Source organism: Ammodytes marinus (assembly GCF_949987685.1).
Source record: "Ammodytes marinus genome assembly, chromosome: 7".
NCBI classification, from domain to species: Eukaryota; Metazoa; Chordata; class Actinopteri; order Uranoscopiformes; family Ammodytidae; genus Ammodytes; species Ammodytes marinus.
The window spans coordinates 4,921,350-4,940,295 of record NC_137211.1 but is presented as its reverse complement, the minus strand read 5'-3'; the positions used below and the strand labels follow the sequence as shown (position 1 = coordinate 4,940,295).

General features: G+C 39.9%; 1 protein-coding gene across 2 annotated transcripts in view; it reads left to right on the top strand.

The window, feature by feature from the left end:
* Positions 1-15,643, top strand: part of mical1 (microtubule associated monooxygenase, calponin and LIM domain containing 1) — a 34,989-nt gene extending 19,346 nt beyond the window's left edge. Inside the window, exons 14-25 of one of the 2 annotated variants that reach the window (XM_080031404.1) lie at positions 1,759-1,853; positions 2,427-2,480; positions 2,876-3,113; positions 4,778-4,845; positions 5,613-6,189; positions 7,139-7,354; positions 9,284-9,411; positions 9,888-9,986; positions 11,150-11,243; positions 11,675-11,768; positions 12,446-12,519; positions 14,295-15,643. In XM_080031404.1, coding sequence (XP_079887530.1) covers positions 1,759-1,853; positions 2,427-2,480; positions 2,876-3,113; positions 4,778-4,845; positions 5,613-6,189; positions 7,139-7,354; positions 9,284-9,411; positions 9,888-9,986; positions 11,150-11,243; positions 11,675-11,768; positions 12,446-12,519; positions 14,295-14,488 — 1,931 coding nt within the window. In that variant the 3' untranslated portion in view covers positions 14,489-15,643. Of the gene's footprint in view, positions 1-1,758; positions 1,854-2,426; positions 2,481-2,875; positions 3,114-4,777; positions 4,846-5,612; positions 6,190-7,135; positions 7,355-9,283; positions 9,412-9,887; positions 9,987-11,149; positions 11,244-11,674; positions 11,769-12,445; positions 12,520-14,294 lie in introns of both variants that reach the window. The other variant, XM_080031403.1, reaches the window with a different exon arrangement.
* Positions 15,644-18,946: the final 3,303 nt, after the last annotated feature.

Here is an 18,946-nt window from a genome sequence, read left to right as displayed (position 1 = left end):
AAGGTTAGGGCAAAATGAATGTACAACTAAAAAAATCCCAAAAAGCACTTTGCAATACACTACGGTTTTATTAATTATGACGTTGGGAATAGGGCTGCACGATTTAGAAGAAAAAAATCGTATTGCGACTGATATTGTTATTGTGAAATGATTTGCAATTATAGATAGAGTGATCATTTTACATATTCAGATTTTCAAAAAAAACATATTAAAATGATTATGGTGTGATTTTTGTGGGAATCTGTTCCCAACCAGAATGTTTTTTAAGTCTGTAGAATATGATGTGTAGGCAGGACATCTCTGCAGCATGACAATATTTAATTAAGACTGTATTTTGACACATTGACCCTTTAACAAATATTGCCCCTTCCTGTGATTTGAAAAAAGCAATTTCAATTAAATTCTGATTAATTGTGCAGCACTAATTGTCAATGCTAATTATATTCTGATACATTTCTGAAGGTAACTATTGGTGACAGCAGCATCAGTCTTCTTACGTAAGCTGGTTGCTTAGACACCACTTGGCATTAGCATCACCTTTTTAAAAGGGTTAGGTGTCCTCCTCCTCCCACGGAAATGTGTTTGGCTGTTGTGAGAAGTGATTAGAAAAAACGCTACTGTCTCTTTAAGAGCCAGATTACCCAGAATGCATTTGGCTGAAGTGGCTGCTAGTGCTGCCAGCCAGCCAGCCAGCCTCTACTGGTCGTGGTGCTCTCCTGCACTGAGCTTAGACAGAGCAAACAGTGTCGCTGCTGTGGCTCTGATGGGACTAGCGTTACTGTGAGGGGATCTACTATTTGGTGCCCTGAAAGAGGCTGTTCTCCGGGCTGTTTATGCTGCAAAGGTATTTTTACTGTCATCATAGCATGTGGAGTTTGTGCAGCGTAAGAATTTGTGTCTAGCTTTGTGTGAGGCAGTGAATGAGCTGAGGGGTGTGATTATACGGTGTTTAATGCGTGTGTGCGTGTGCGCGTGTGTGTGTGTGTGTGTGTGTGATGCTGCGCTGCTCTGCTTGGGATCCGCTGACGGGTGAGGTGCAGGCAGCAGCAGGGAGCTGTCATTAGCTGGTAACCTTATCCGAATGATGAAAAGAGTGGGAGCGGTCTTATTTTAGTTTAGTTTTTTTATGTGGATTGACATTGTTATATCCAGCGACTCAATGTGACGCTACAGTCAATACTAAAGGGATTCATTATTTCATATTTCTGACTTTGATGGATATACCTTGAAGAAGGCACAGTCGGAATATTTTAAGCAAAGCTGCAAGTAGGGCACCAGAAACGTCCAGGTGTCTGTCAATCCGTAGTCTTGTGTAGTAGTGAAATAAATTAAATTCATCAATTTAAATCACTCCCCGAAGGGTAATTAAAAGGCACTTAGAGTAGCATAAAATAAACAATTCATGTGAATGTCATTTACACATACAAGTGTGTGTGTGTGAGCCTGTGTGTGTGTTTGTGTGTGTGTTTGTGTGTGTGTGTGTGTGTGTGTGTGTGTGTGTGTGTGTGTGTGTGTGTGTGTGTGTGTGTGTGTGTGTGTGTGTGTGTGTGTGTGTGTGTGTGTGTGTGTGTGTGTGTGTGTGTGTGTGTGTGTGTGTGTGTGTGTGTGTGTGTGTGTGTGTGTGTGTGTGTGTGTGTGTGTGTGTGTGTGTGTGTGTGTATCTGAGCCTGTGTGTGTCTGAGTGTGTATCTGAGCCTGTGTGTGTCTGAGTGTGTCCCATTATGATTTTTTTTTTTCTTTTGTTTCATTTTCTGCCAGGTCCAGAACCATCGTCCAAGCCGCTGACTCTCTCCAAACAGACCGCTGTCTATTTCCTCAACACGCTCAATTACAACTCTCTGCAGAGACGCAAGGTACGATAGGCCCACTACAGCCCACCACATCAGCTCACTAGTGTTTACACAGCAAAATGAAAATGTCTGATAAAGATATTTTTGCAACACGCTAGCTGCAGTTCACGTCTGGGGCCTTTAGACTATCCGTGCGTTCCAATCCCCATACTTCCCTACTATTTAGTATGCCAGAAAAAGATTTAGGATGTCCCAATACATGCACGTCAATTGTAGTATGATGAAAATACATAAATGCCCCACTAACTCCAATAGCATTTTGGAGTACTCGTCTTTATTCTTGACATTTCTCGACATAATGCAAAAAAATCTTCCTTATCTGATTTTTTTTCTCTCCTGTGGCCCTAAAACTCTTCTGTACTTTAGTATGCAGTGTAGTAAAAAGAAAGAGTATGTGATTTGGAACGCAGGGTATTTCTCTGCCTAAGGGGTGAATAGTGTTGGATGTTAATTCTAAGGGAGTGGTTTTTAGTTAGTCATCAAAACGGTTTGGATGTGTGTTTGAATGCTTCCCACTTAGTCAATATAAATATGATCACATGACGGTGACGAGGTGTTCTTCTTTTCTCTCCGCAGGATAAACTGTCAGCTTTGAAACAACGTCAGAAAAGGATGGAAGATGAGGACAGAGTGAGTTGGGTTCAGCTAAACAAATTCATTATATTCATTAGACCCTGAAGAAGGCTCAAGCCGACACACATTGCTGTACTTCTAATGTGTCTAGCCATATGAATTGAACTCATTTTTAAATTTTTGTAGACAACCTTGAGTACCTAGATTAATGAATTGTTTTGGTCATTGTTCCTCCTCCTCTCAAATTATACTGTAGAAGCCTTCTGTACAAATTCTTCTCACCTTTTATTTTGCTTATAGTACATACTTATTAATTACAGAGTGTGGAGAAGGGGTTGTATTAAATAGATATACATTTCTAACTAGTTTTTATTTCTGTTTACTAACATGTTCGAAATAAACCAAACTAAAACTAACGTTGCTGCCCTGCCTTATGTCATTTTCTCCCTCAGACGGCGGTGCCTGCAGTGTTCCGTAAACTCAGTGCCACACCCGATCCCAAACCAGATCCCAAACCAGATCTTGACCCGGATTCGTGTGTGTCCGGTGAATGTTACTTCTGCTCTCAGCGGGTCTATGTGCTGGAGCGAATCAGCGCAGAGGGAAAGTTCTTCCATCGGAGCTGCTTCAAGTGCTGTCGGTGTTCCATCACACTGAGGCTGGGAGGATACACCTATGACGAGAGTACAGGTGAGGAATGACCGTGTGAGGGACGTCTTTATGGGCCAGTTTCACAGACCTCGATTAAGCCTAGTCCTGGACTAAATGGAATTTTGAATGGATATTTTCCATTGAAAGTAGAATTTAGTCCAGAACTAGGTTTAATCATAGATAGTAAATAATATGGATGTAGCATCCGGGCTGACCTCAGTTATTCACACGGCATCCAATAATCCTGGTTTGTGCGCGTCGCCATTTTGTGAGGGGGAGGGAGATAGCTGACGTATACCTCCGAGGCAAAGTGAGGGACAACGGGCGGAGAGCTGTCACTCAAGAGATCGCGCCAATACATTTGAACCTCCGATAAAATAAAAACTAGCGTGGTCCGAAAAAATTCACCCCCCTCAGTGTTGTCATGGAGATATGACCTAAACATACAGACTAAAATGGTTTTGTGGACCAGGCTGTAAATAGGTTTAATAAGACTTTGAAAACAGCCTGTTTAACAAGTGAGTCAATGAGAGATGGCTGTCTTCTGCTTCCACCCCCCTAGTGGCACTTCCGGTTACTACAGTTGTGGTCACTTCCTTATTGGATGCTGGTAAAAATCGCTGAGGTTGGGGCTTGGGTTTAATCCATGTCTGTGAAACTGGCCCAAGATGTTTACCATGTCCATATCTGCCATTGAGGACACATAGTCGTATCCCCTGTAATTTGTTTCTTCAGGTTTTGTTTAATTTATTCAAATCTTTTGTACATCACTTGACACTATAGTTGCAGATACATCTTGAAACAAGATGAGAGTACAGTAGGCTAAGGTTGGTTGATGTGTTGTTTTTATAGAACAAATACCTACATTAAAGTAGGGCTACTACTACCAACAATGAGATGCTAACTGTCACTGACAATGTTATGCTAAAATTGAATGGAGCTGCAGCTAACCAGACAATTCTACTAATGTTATGTTGTGATTTATATATTATCTTTTTCATAAGCATGACCCAAACCATATTGTCAAATAATATAAATTATGGATTAGTTACTTAGACAGGAGAGCAGTCATTTGGGGAAGGTCAACTATTTTCTGACCCCAGTATTTGAAAACTCCTGTCTACTGCCTTGATCTTTACCGAAACGAATTCGACACAACCCTCTCTTCAGAATATCAACGTTATTGTCAGAGAATCGGTCCATGTGTAGTGTAATATTTGGTCTTTTGTTTTTCTCAGCAGCCTCAACATCAACATTGTATTCAAAAGACATGACATTGATTTGAAACAGTAATTAAAAGAATGTGTGTAGTCAACTAGTATTTCCAAACCATTAAACAGGATCAGAACCGTTTAGTCAACTCACCGTGCACATCTCTTATATAAAACACTTGTATAACTGGTTTCAATATCACGCTTGTGGTATCCTACTGTATAACCTCTTCTCTACAATAAGTGAAGCACCACTTATTTATATATTATTTATTAGTCCCACTGTAAATAAATAATTTCTCAGTTGGAACCCTTTTAAAAAGGCGGTTCCATTTAGACTGAGATGAGATAAATCATTTAAGGAGAACAGCTGGGGGTTTGCTTTAGTTAGCACGTCAACATTCACATTGTCTGACTTTTCCTCTCTGTTTATTGTTCCTTTTACTTTCTTATTTATTTACTATCCGTGGTGTGTTTTATTTTCGCCCTCAGGGAGATTTTACTGTGAGCTGCACTCTGAAGATCTGCTGCTACAGAACGGGGCTGAAACGTCTCTTAAGGTGGGTCAGTGAACACAACACATGTAAAGCTAGGGCTGGGCAATTTATTCAATGTTATCCCAATTGCAATTTAGAACTTCTTAACAGTTATGAAAATAAGATAATCGTTTTTTTATTTGCCAGATAATGTTTTGAAGTCAGGTGAGGTCAAGCCTATGAGCTATGTCATATTTTTATTTTACAGTTGAACCATATTTAAATTCAAAGAAATCCACTGTTCTAAAGAAGCATTTCCAATGAATTAGAAAAAAAAGGTTCTAAATGCATGATGTTTAAAAAGTCAATGTAAGTATTGTGTTTAAATAATGAAATATCAATCAAACTAATGGCCATCATGATTTGTGCCATAATCAAGCAGCGCTGTGTAAAGCAGTCTGTTGCTAGCTACTCCAGACTCCATGTTGAATCCTTGTGCTCATAATGCCAGACGTGTTACACAATTTTCTTTTGCATAATATATCTTCCTTTTGACTAAAATATTAAACAGAGATCTGTGCTCTAAGGCGAGACACTGCAGGTGAATAGGTTATTGAAAAAAAACTAGGGTTGAGATAATGACCGTTAGAGATGGTTGTATAGGAGAAATAAACAAACAGACAAGGTTTAGTAAAATAAACACCAAAATATACATTTGGACCTTTAATTTATACTATGAGAGACAACATGTTATGGGAGTCAAATAGCAAAAAATCTCAAAATTGACTATAGCTTTCAAAAACCTTATTTTCGCCTGTAGTGTCTAACATTAAACACTATTCTGTTTTCAGGATGGCATAGGAAATCGCAAAGGAACAAATGCAGAGCACGGACCTTCCAGTGACGACTACACACCGTCTCCATCAGATGACGAGTACGAACACACTCTGGACTGTGCTCCCTCCACTCACACACAGTCTGTTAAATCTAAAGAAAAATCCCAAGAACCACCAACATCTTCATCAAAATCGATCAAAAAACTTCCTTCATCTAAACCAGAGGCCACAGCACCTACTAAACGGCAGACAGAGGAGGTTCCCTATCCCGTGCCCATGCCCCGCAACTCTCGGCAGACCGCGCCAAGCCCTCAACCCTCTCCTCCGATCGCAAAACCTCGCAGTGTCCACCTCTGTGACCCCTCGACTCCACAGAAAAAACACCCAACGCCTACTAAAGACGTCGCTAAGGCAACAGTATCCCTTCCCCTTCCCAAACAATCGCGGCAGAAGCTGAAGTTGACGGAGGAGGAGAAAAGTCAGTTGGTGAATCTACAGAGTCTGAGCGTGGATTCTGACTCGGAGACCCCCGGAGGATCCTCTTCCTGCTCATCGTCCTCGGCAACAGCAGGCGGTCCGAGCCCCCCTAAAGGTTAATATGTCTTCTCTCATTAATACAAAGGGGTTTAGATATAGTCTCGGGTATTAAAGGGGAAGTCAGCAACTCTGGAGAATGCTAGTTGTTAAAAAAAAATGTTTGGTCAAAATCAGTTTATTGTTAAAAGGATCCCCATTAGCTGTCACCAAAATGGGACGAGCTTGTCTTCCTGGGGTCCGCAAAAAAAATCACTTAACAATGATAAACTAAAAACATTGTACACATTGACATCATTATACACATCATCAGTGAATATCTTCTCACAACTGCTACCTTTCCATACTGTGTGTGCGCTGGGGGGAAAAATACAGTGTTCATACACAGCTTAGGCTCTAGATGGGTATCTAAACAAAGGGAAAGTAAACAAAGGGGCTCATTGTAGCCAGCAACATGCCTGTTTACAGAGCCTACTGTAGACGTGTGTATTAACACTGGCTTTTTGGTGTAGATGGTTAGAGCCCCCCATAGAGGCTCAGTCCTCAGTCACAGCAGACCGGGTTTGAATCCGGCCCGTGGTCGTTCTCTGCATGTCATTTCCCCTCTCTGCCCCATTTCATCTCTATCATTCCAAACTAATAATAGAGCAAAAATGTCCAAAAATTATCTTTAAAAAAATAATAGATGGGGGCGCCCTTAGCTCAGTTGGTAGGGCGTCCCCCCCATGGGCCTCGGCCAGCAGCGGACCCGGGTTCGATTCCAGCCCGCGGTCGTTCTCTGCATGTCACTCCCCTCTCTGCCCCATTTCAACTCTGTCTCTACACTATCAATAAAGCATAGAAAATGCAAAAAAAATTAAAAATAATAAGAGATAAATAAATATGTAACTATCCCATGTCATTCCCCTCTCTGCCCCATTCCATCTCTGTCATTCCAAACTGTCTGATAATTAAGCCAAAAAAATTATCTTGTAACTATCCCTTTAAACCCGTGCCCCCTTCAGCAGCGGGCCTGGACGGACAGGACGAGGAGGGCTACTACAGCGGCAGCAGCACGGCGGGTCACATGCGCGACAGAAGGCACCGCCATGGCTTCAGGGCCAAAGAGAACGCCAACGGAAACACCAAAGTACGCTCCAAGTTCTCCGCGTGGAACATCACCTCCCCCCGGATCCCCACACACACGCGCTTCAGTGTGCCCGGCAGCAGGCCAGGCAGAGTGGGTGAGTCGACGTGCTTTGACTGAGAGAACGTTCCCTTTCAGAACGTTATTGGCCACATCCACACCACCCTGTAAAATGCAGTGGCGTGGCGTGGGGATTTTTTTTGAGGAAGCCAAGTGAGACAACACCTTTAATCTACATGTTTATTGGAAGGTGGGGGACAGAAAAGAGTAGGCTACGTCGCAGCTTGTATTTAATGTAACTACAAGAGCTATTATAGCGCCTGGTCACTTTACCAGGACTTGCACACGCCTGTAATCTGTTCGACACCGCTCGTTCGCTCTCTCTCTCACTCACTCACTCACCTCCTAATCGTTTTATTAAATTATACACTGTATTATAAATGCACCCCCCACCCCGACCGGAATGCACAACTAGCCGCTTAATGCCCAATACAGATTCGAATTCATTCACAATATAATTAGGGGACGTTTTATAGGCTATTTTAAGTTTCACATTCACGTGAGACACGACTCACACAATCAGTTAGGTGCTTGACATACACACATACTTTCTATACATCCTTTTCGTTTAAGTACTAGGCCAAATGTTCATTATACAACACTACTTAAGACAACCCAGAACAACTTCAGTGGATACCAATGCAACTTAATCAAGGCACAATTAGCAATAAAATAACACAAAACATAACATATAGCTAAACGGACAGTAAAGGGAACAGTTAACCCGCGCAGGGAGAAGGTGTGTATTTTACTCACTATTTGTAGAGGAAGGCCATTAGCTGAAGATTGCCGCTACCAGCTAGCCACTCGGTGCGGACATAGTTTTCCTCCCTGAAAGTGCGATAAACTTTCTTTCTCTCCACACGCATTGGCCTGCCGTCAGATTTGATTTTTAATGGCTCCTCAATTGGCAGTTTGGTAAAATAATTTTTTACTAAATACTCAAAATCTTCACCCTCCATAACTGTTCTTGCTAATATGATAACAATGCGAACATGCTAATCTCCCGCTATTGTTATTGTTGTTAAATTTCAGTGACGTTGATAATGATGCTTTGATTTGATTGGTGTGAAGCCAAGGGCTGAGTGGCTTCCCTTGGCACCCTCATGACACCCTCCTGACCAATCACAGGAGGGCAGTGTCAAGACAATAGCCTCACCTGATTGGTCAATCCTTCTTTCTTTTTTTCACCAAGGGATGCCAACTCGGGCTGGCTTCCTCGCGGACATACAGTGTGCAGTATCGTGTTTCGCCGCGTCTTCAGAATCTAAATGTAAAGGGGCGCTGTTTCGCGCATTGTGAAATGCTCAATGAGAGGAGAAAAATGGGGAAGAAATGACAGCAACACAGCACCAAAGAATTACCAAAACTGTTAATAAAAATGTTTTTATTGGATGACAACTACAGCCTAAAAAACAGGGAAGCCTGGCTTCCCTTGGCCTCCGGGAGAAAACGCCACTGGTAAAATGTTCCAGACAGCAAAAAAAACTGTTTTTTTAGACTAAAGTTTATAATATTTATGAACATTTATTTGTAATCATATACTGTAATTGTAAACAACTTATAGAGAATGTCACATATTTATTTGTGAGTGTTGCAAGGGCCTTTCAGTTTGATCTTTTGTGGAGGAAACATGGTTGCTGCAGGGTTAAAACTAGGGCTGTGTGAGTCAGCGATTCTTGGGAACGCTTGTTGTCAGAATCACTTTTTTTTTAAATCAGGGAATATCTCCTAAGAATCTGCTACCTCTATGTACTGTCTGGGCTATGAAAAAAAATCCAGTGTTGATACACAGCCTAGGCTCTGTAAACTGGTATGTAAACAAAGGGTCTGTAAACAGAGGGTGCCCACCGTAGCTAGCAACATGCCAGTTTACAGAGCAAGAATTGCTGACTTGTAGTTATTGGTTCATTTTGTGTTCATTTTAACACTTATAACAACATATTTTTCTGCATTTTTGCCACAGAAACAACATTCCGACACGTTCACAGTCACAGCGCGTCAGAGGAAGGAGCAGACGGAGATGATGACGATGATGATGATGACAATGACATGATGTTTGGACGAGACGATCTGGATTTATGTGATGACAAAGTAAGACGCCAAACGGAGCTGCTGTTTTAAAGTTACATGACAGTTAACAGCTACATGTTAACCTGTAGTTAACTGACAACGCTGACACTTTACTGCTATATACTTTTACATTTTACTAGTCCTATTTTTTTTAGATTTTTTCTATTGATTATTTTATCTATTTTATACTCAGAATTATTTATTTTATTCATTTTTACATAAATTCTAATATACCCACCTTCGAGTTCACACTCAAAGTGCTTTGGATAGCATTTCCTCTGTTAATTTTTTATTGTTCTACTAATCCATGCTTTAACGTGTTTACCAAGTTCTGTTCTTTTAAGTGTTTTTAATTTCTGAATGTAATTTGTCGCTCTGTCTGATTGGAGGCATTTGGACGGATTGGTATTGTTCTTTTTTAAGCACTTTGTGTTGCCTTCCCTGTGTGTGAAATGTAACTATATAAATAAAGTTTGATTGATTGACTTTGCCTGCAGTTTCAGACGTTACCATCGGAGAAGTTGGAGTTGGTGAAGATGAGAACGCTGGAGCGACGATCCAAGATGACTGAATTATCTCGACTGCGTAAAGCCCAGGTCAGTGTGTGTCTCCGTTTATGTAATACTCTAAAGCTCATCTTATTCTATTATATATATATATATAATTGGTCTGTAGCTTCTCCAACACTACTCAGCGAAGCAACACAATTCACTGTACTCATGAATGTGTTTAAGACATTAAGGTTAAACCCTAGTGCTTTTTTGTCTTTATTGAAATGTTTTTAATATATTTAATGGGAAATGATATTATTCTTCTATTATTATGCCAGTCTGACATTAAGTTATCATTACCCACCACATTGATTTTGTTGCATTATTTGACGCACCAAAGCTGATTCATCTTTTGAAAAGTGCTTGAGTTGTTTTAATGGAGCAACTCAAACAGAGAGAGAGAGAGAGAGAGAGAGAGAGAGAGAGAGAGAGAGAGAGAGAGAGAGAGAGAGAGAGAGAGAGAGAGAGAGAGAGAGAGAGAGAGAGAGAGAGAGAGAGAGAGAGAGAGAGAGAGAGAGAGAGAGAGAGAGAGAGAGAGAGAGAGAGAGAGAGAGAGAGAGAGAGAGAGAGAGAGAGAGAGAGAGAGAGAGAGAGAGAGAGAGAGAGAGAGAGAGAGAGAGAGAGAGAGAGAGAGAGAGAGAGAGAGAGAGAGAGAGAGAGAGATCTCAATAGTCGGCCTGTGACTCAGACACAGCTGTGTGACTGTGCTGTCCACTGAACAGTAAACAATGATCCCCTCATGCTTGGCTGGATAATTTCAATACAGCGTTGTGTCTTGGAGAATAACATTACAGTTTGTCTAGTGAAATGAGAGTTGCTAACTAACTACCAGATGACACAATGTTCCGATTCTCAGTAAGATCTTGATTGCTTGCGAACTGGGGCCCTCATCAGCATTCACAGAGAGCACTGCAGATATGACTGAAGACAGACAGTCTCTCTTCAAGGGGTAGTTCAGTATTTTTGAAGTGGGGTTGCATGGGGTACTTAGGCGTAGTTTATGTGCTACCTTATGGAGATGGCGATTAGTGCAGTAATCGTTAATATATTGAACGGCTAATGCAGAAAAAATGGCGACCATAAATGCTATCATAAACAGGTATAATTAATTGATGAAGATTTTAAGGATTATTAGTTTTATGTGTTTGCAATTTCTTGAGTATTGTCTGACTCTGGTGTGTGTGTGTGTGTGTGTGTGTGGTTCCCAGTCGATCCAGAGGAGACTGGAGGAGATTGAAGTCGACTTTAAAGATTTGGAGGACAAAGGAGTGGTGTTGGAGCGCACACTGAGAGGAGAAGCTGGTAAGAATATAAATACTCAAAACCTATGAACTTTATTTTTTATTTATTAAGATCATTTATGTATTTGTATGTATCTGTATTTGACCAAATGTTGTTGTTGTTTTGTTAAGTCTTGTGATCAAAGCTTGTATGTTCTAAGTAAATTAAAGAATACATTTTTAAAAAAGTTTTAAAAAAACTCAAAAGTTCTCGGCAGACCAGGGATATTTTCCATCCTGATATACTAAAGCATTGTATTTTGGTTGGTTGTTTTTTTTTAGATATAAAGAACATTATTTATTTTATGAGCAGAATACTTTGGAAAACCCAAATTAGCTTCTGTTGATGTAAAAATAAACACAAAACTAAATGTGCCGGTGCTTTGCGAAATGGCTAATACTTTAAGTAAAGTATAAATAAACACACACATACTATATTCTTTCCTCTTCTAGGCAGCAACGGCTCTCCGGAGATGATTGAAGATTGGATCACACTGGTGCACGAGAAGAACGCCTTGGTTTCTGAGGAGTCTGACCTCATGGTGGCGTAAGTTAATGACTTTCTTGTCTCACTCATAAATCATCTAGTGTTGATAATACACAGTAGAAGTCTGTGTGGTCACGCGGAGAACACAAACACAGCTTTTTGTTCAGACTAGAAGGGACACAGTAGCAGAATGTCCATAAGATAAGACATAGATAAGATAAGATAGAACTTTATTCATCCACAAGGAAAATATTTTTTGCGGAAACAGAGAATATAAAATAAGTGAAATATTAAATATACAAAGTGTTAAGTAAATGCAAAAAAAACGTCATAGAAAGAATAGATATAATAGATAGTATGTGATGGTGACAAGACATAGTGCACATTATAATACCGGTACTAGTATTGCACAAGACAGTGACCATAATAATCTCCTTCATAACATTTTAAAATTATATTGAAGTTGAAAGGAGTAATTGCACATAGTCTCTTAATCTCAATATGATATTTTCCTAGTTAGATAAAGGTTAAATAAAACAGTAATGAATAAAATACTGTCCATGATATTAACTGACATTAACCTAATATGAACCTAACAGCAGACTTCCACCTACAAACAATGTGATTAGTTATGCTGATTGATTGTCATATCGCCTTGACGACGTGTGTGTGTGTGTGTGTGTGTGTGTGTGTGTGTGTAACAGGAAGTAACATTTGAATGTTTGTTTTGCTCTCAGGTCTCGACAGCTGGAGCTAGAGGACAAGCAGAGCAGACTGGAGCTGGAGCTCAGGATGTACATGGACCAGGAGGGTGAGGAGTGTGGTCTACACACACACACACACACACATACAGAGAGCACACACACACACACACGTAAACAGAGAACACACACACACACACACACACACACACACACACACGTAAACAGAGAACACACACAAACACACCCATGTAAACAGAGAACACACACACACACACACAAATAACATGCTCACACACACACAGAGAACACACAACACACACACATTTAGTGTTTGAGTTTCTTGAACAGGCCTATTAATGTGGAAGCAGTTTGAAGGGAGTAACCCGACTTAGAAACAAGCACCAGTGTTGTGTTTCTAGCTTCCCAGTCCTGTCTTACCATCAGCCTTTAATATTTGCCTAGTACGTATTGGCCTGATATAGGACTGCATTTGTTAAAAGACATTACATTTGAAAAGCGAAGCTCTAAGTCTAGACAATGCTGTATTCCCAACAACAGATGTTATTTTAATAATCCGTTTATCAATGTTAGATATCAGCATCAAGATTTTTTTATATATTATATTTGCCTACTATGTATTGGCTTGAATAAGCTGTACGAACACATTTGTTTTTAGACATTATATTTGAAAAGTGTGCTCCAGACACTTCCAAACATTTTTTTAAAAAAGTATAGAATAGGGGAGAACGGGGTAAGTAGGCACACTTTTTACTCTAGTGAGAATTGCTCATCACCAAAACATCTGTCAATAGCCATTCCTACATTAAATTGAAGCTTAAGGTGTTGGCTAGGAATGTGTGTCTCTCTTTTTTTCCAACTTATTGTAATGAAGAAGTAATTTACCATCAAAGACACTCTGACACATTGTGACAACCAACCCCATCAAGGGGTCGGTTGTCACACACTATGGGGTTGTTTGTCACAATGTTATCTTAATGGGAAAAATCTTAAAAAGAAGGCAAGGAGGCAGGACCAAATATGAATGTTTAATTGCATTGTCAAGTTGACAAATAGGCCTACATAACGTTCTGTAGCCTTGGCAGCTGGTCTAGTTTGGGATGCACTGGGTTGTTTTGATTTTGTTGCCCTTTTTTCTTTTGCTTGCTAGCTGCCTTTTCCTGCTCTATTCTTTCCTTCTCTGGGGTGTCAGTGAGGATACAGCTTGACAATTTCTTTCGTTATTGGGTTCCTTTTCTGGCTGCAGCCTTGAGATAACATGTGACAACCAACCCCCCAAAAAATTTGACGACCAACCCCAACTTGAATTTCTTGCTAGCATCAAGGCCAACAACCATCTGACAACTAATTAGCTTGCTAACCACACTCTAAACTATAGTTTACCCTTCACACTTCCTGAGGGTAACAAGTGTTTTGTTATAAACCCATTGTGTAAAAGCCTAGAAGAAAAATACTGAGAAGCAAAATATTTTGAATTTGACATGAAAAACACAAAACATCCTCTCACCTGAAATGCAGCAGTCTAACTCCAAGGAAGTCTATGTATGTGACCTCTGATCCCAATTCTGGACCTTTTTTATATCAACATTTCAGAGCTAGCGCGCTCTGGTGGCGAGATATAACGAATGTGACATCCAACCCATGTGACAAATTACCCCGTTCTCCCCTACACATTAGAAAAGTGAATGCATATATGAATAGAAATAAAACATTTAAATAAAAGTAATAAAACATTTAAAAAACAAATACAGGTAAAAAAGAAACTGAAAATTCTTCAGATTTGATTTAAAGGAGCTGAGAGTTGCAGCAGAACTCAAGTTTTCTGGGAGTTTTTTAAAGTGTGCATATGCGTCTTGTTTTTCAGTGCTGACCCCAGAGCAGCAGTTGGAGGCGGACCGTATCCTGCAGGAGAAGATAGAGGTGGTGGACATGAGGGATTCTCTGGTCCTGTTTCTGGAGGAGAAGAGGCTGAAGGAGATCAGCGAAGAGACCGAGGCCTTTTCTATCAGAGAGGCTAAACGACACTCACAGGCAGGAGCTCAGGTTCACTGGGCGTAAGGGCTTTTCCACCACACACACACACACACACACACACACACACTCGGCCCAAACCTGTACATACAGTAGATGCCTTCACATCTACTGTAGGCCAAGACTTGCTTATTTCAGACTATGGACCTGGAAACGTTACTTTTTTTGGAAAGCCAAAGATGATGCCGAAGAATCGTTGCGGAGGGTAACCAACCCCATACGAATGCTCCATATTTTTCCAATAAGGTTCAAAAAGTTCCGGCTTATAAAGGCCTAAAAGCTGAGTGAATATAAGTCTCAATCTTCCCCCCTAGAGGGAGACATAAGCCGTGAAGATCTAAGGGTTTCAAGTTGACATGGACATTCAACTCTGCGGTTAAAGCCCTGTCAGTGCAGAGGAAACGGGTAAATGGATAACATATGAAAAGGGATTGCTAGTTATCTGCTGAACTATTTAACAACCTAAACTCAGCAGATTATCATTTCTGCAGGCTGGGACTTGGACAGAAATATTTGATTGAAGTGCAAAGCCAAGAAGAAGAAGAAGCATCATAAATTTATAGTCAAAGGGAATACGGCCTACATTGAAAACACATGGATGGAATGGTGTTTTTTGAAAATGTCCATATTGATTTTGCTTGGGACAGCATAAAGAATAAGTGCTACTGTACACAAATGACATAAATATACATATCATATCTCTATGTTTAGTATTTCTATACTGTAAAAAATTCTAGAAATATATGATGGTGGAGGTGAAAAAAACAAAAAAAATCAAAGAGGTAGTTACAATATTAGAATTATTACATTCTGCTATTTAGTTTTCATGATTTTACTTTGACTTTTTCATGAATGTATTTTTTGAATTTAGTAAAACTTCCCGCTGTTAACCATGGTAACGTGTTGGATTGTTAAAACTCAGGGGTCGATCAATTCAGTCCTCCGAGTTCAACTTTAAAGGTTTTCACTGATGGCCTTTAAGTGGTGGTGTATTATACCAAATAGGAGGGGGGTTTGGGGGTTGATTTGAAAAATGCACTCGGCCAACCGCAGGTGTTACTGTTTGCGTGCTGGAATGAAAGGCCAAAACTGGGACAAAGATAACAGTATGTTGAAGGTGGAAAGGAGACTCATATGTTCATTGTTCTGTTGCCATTGTGTGCCACCTGGTACGCCACTTCACAGTATATCAAATAAAGGTCATGCACTTTCAAGTTTTTTTTTTTTTATTTTATTTATTTTTTGGAAAATAATTTTTTTGTGGTGTAACTAATGCACATCCAGTTTGTCCACACACAGAACTGTAGTTATATAAAGGTGTTGACTGAAGTTCTTACTTCTTACCTGTAGGGGGCACACTCTCACACTCCCCCAAGACTGACAGTAACCTTAATAAGACATCACACTTGAGGAGCTTCTCGGCCTATTAGAGATGGAGAAAGATATTTTATTGAAAACTAAAAAGCAGCAATATGTACAAAGAGTGAACTTCAAGTTTAAGTCCTGCATTCAAAATGGTCTTTATTGCACAAGTATCATTTGGCTTCAGGTTCAAGAACGTAATAGTAATTCTGACCGTACAGCAGGACTGTGCAGTGCAGAATGAAATAGCATTTCTTCAGGGCAGTGTAATTCTAATTTAACTCAAAATATCTAAAGTAAACATACTCAGCAGTGTTATATTTGCATGTTATATGTTATGTTTGGATTCTGATTACTATGCATCACTGATTTTATATTTGTAATTTTTTACCAGTGATTGAATCCTTTACATAACCTTTGTGTAGGGCTATCACACATGCGTCACCAGTATCATGCGAGCCCTAACTAATCTAATCTCAGGTTATGTGAGCAGTGAACCACTGTAGCACCAGCACAATAGACTAAGTAACACTTTATATCCACATCAAAATAGCTAATTTATGTTAAGTGGATTACAATCCCGATGAATGTTGTTTTTTATTTTAAAGTTTGAGTCAGTGATTCTGGAGAACGCTTGTTGTCAAAATCACTTTTTGTCAAAATCAGTGAATATCTCCTCAAGATCTTCCACCTGTCCGTAATGTCTTAGCGATTTTGACAAAAAAATAAGTTATTTTGCAACAACCTTTCCCTGGAATCACTCACTCATTGTTTTCGTGTCCCATTCTCCTTCGTGTGGGAACCGCTCCTCTTGATCTTGAAGACTTTAAGCAACAGATCAGGTTATATAAAGACCTCGAACATTTAACTCATCCCTTTAGTCTAATCCCGTTGGCCAATCATTCTTGCCAGCTTAATTGTTTTCCATTTCCTCCGAGGGGAAAGGAGAGATTGCATTCCAATCCCCAAACTTCCCTACTATCTAGTATGCCAGAGAAAGATTTAGGATGTCCCAATACATGCACGTCAATTGTAGTATGCTGAAAATACATAAATGCCGTATTCGTTTTTATTCTTGACATTTCTCGACATAATGAGAAAAAATCTTCCTTATCTGATTTTTTTTTTTCTCTCCTGTGGCCCTAAAATTCTTCTGTACTCTAGTAGGGGAGAACGGGGTAATTTGTCACACGGGTAGGTTGTCACAATCGTTATATCTCATAACCAGAAGGCGCTGTCTGTGAAATTTTGGTATGTAAATATCCAGAATTGGGATCAGAGGTCACCTACATAGTCTTCCTTGGAGTTAGACTGCTGAATTTGAGGAGAGACGATTGTTTGTGTTTTTCATGTCAAATTGAAAATATTTAGCTCCTCAGTATTTTTCTTCTAGGCTTTTACACAATGGGTTTATAACAAAACACTTGTTACCCATACAAAGTGTGAAGGGTAAACTATAGTTTAGATTGTGGTTAGCAAGTTAATTAGTTTTCAGATGGTTGTTGGCCTTGATGCTAGCAAGAAATTCAAGTTGGGGTTGGCCATCACATTTTTGGGGGGGTTGGTTGTCACATGTTATCCAAAGGCTGCAGCCAGAAAAGGAACCCAATAACGAAAGAAATTGTCAAGCTGTATCCTCACTGACACCCCAGAGAAGGAAAGAATAGAGCAGGAAAAGGTAGCTAGCATGCAAAAGAAAAAAGGGCAACAAAATCAAAACAAACCCAGTGCATCCCAAACTAGACCAGCTGCCAAGGCTACATTAAGTTATGTAGGCCTATTTGTCAACTTGACAATGCAATTAAACTTTCAAATTTAGTTTTACTTTCTTGCCTTCTTTTTAATATTATTCCCATTAAGATAATTGTGACAAACAACCCCATAGTGTTTGACAACCGACCCCTTGATGGGGTTGGTTGTCACAATGTGTAAGGGTGTCACTGTCTTTGATGATTAATTTCTTCTTTATTACAATAAGATAGAAAAAGTGAGGGGTACACATTTCAAGCCAACACCTTAAGCTTCAATTTAATGTAGGAATGATTATTGAAAGATGTTTAGGTGATGAGCAATTCTCACTGGAGTAAAAAGTGTGCCTACTTACCCCGTTCTCCCCTATGTAGTGTAGTGAAAAGAAAAAGTATGTGATTTGGAACGCAGGGTTGGTTTTACGTCACTCTTAACTTAAAATGTGTCCGTAGATAATCCCGGTGGCATGCGGGTTAAAAGGTTCAAACTGATCCTGTTGTTTCACTTGATGATGTAAGATTACTACACAAGCTGTGTGTGTGTGTGTGTGTGTGTGTGTGTGTGTGTGTGTGTGTGTGTGTGTGTGTGTGTGTGTGTGTGTGTGTGTGTGTGTGTGTGTGTGTGTGTGTGTGTGTGTGTGTGTGTGTGTGTGTGTGTGTGTGTGTGTGTGTGTGTGTGTGTGTGTGTGTGTGTGTGTGTGTGTGTGTGTGTGTGTGTGTGTGTGTGTGTGTGTGTGTGTGTGTGTGTGTGTGTGTGTGTGTGTGTGTGTGTGTGTTATAATGGACACTTTTAGCCACTGCAGTTAAATGCACTGTGCTACAAGAAGTAGGCACACCCTTTAGTGAATTTGTGTCTGTACTGCAGTGTTAATATACTTCATTACAAGTAAAAGTCTTGCATTCAAGATTACTCAAGTAATTTAAGTAAAATTGATATCAATTACCAAAAGTGAAAGTGCTCGTTGTGCAGAAGGCCCCTTTAATTATGTTATAGGATTAGCTTCAATCATGTATAATTGTAAACATCAGTTGAATAATAACAGGTGCTAGACGTTTTATTTTGTGCCTCAGAGCAAAATAGTGCAAAAATATATACGAACACTATATTGTGCAGCAACATTTAAAGTCATGCATGATTTCACGTTCTCATCCGTTATAGATTTTTCTGTGCTTTTACTGTGTGATCAGTCGATGCCTTTTTGTGTTATTGAAGACATGTATCTTGCATTTAAAGTTATTTGTTAATGGCTAGAGTTGAAGGCTATGCCTAGGCTCTACTTGCAACTGTAATAACTTCCAACACCTGAAATGGAAGGTGACCAAAACAACCTTTTGAACTAGTATCCATGGCTGATAGGATATCCTGTCCTTCCGT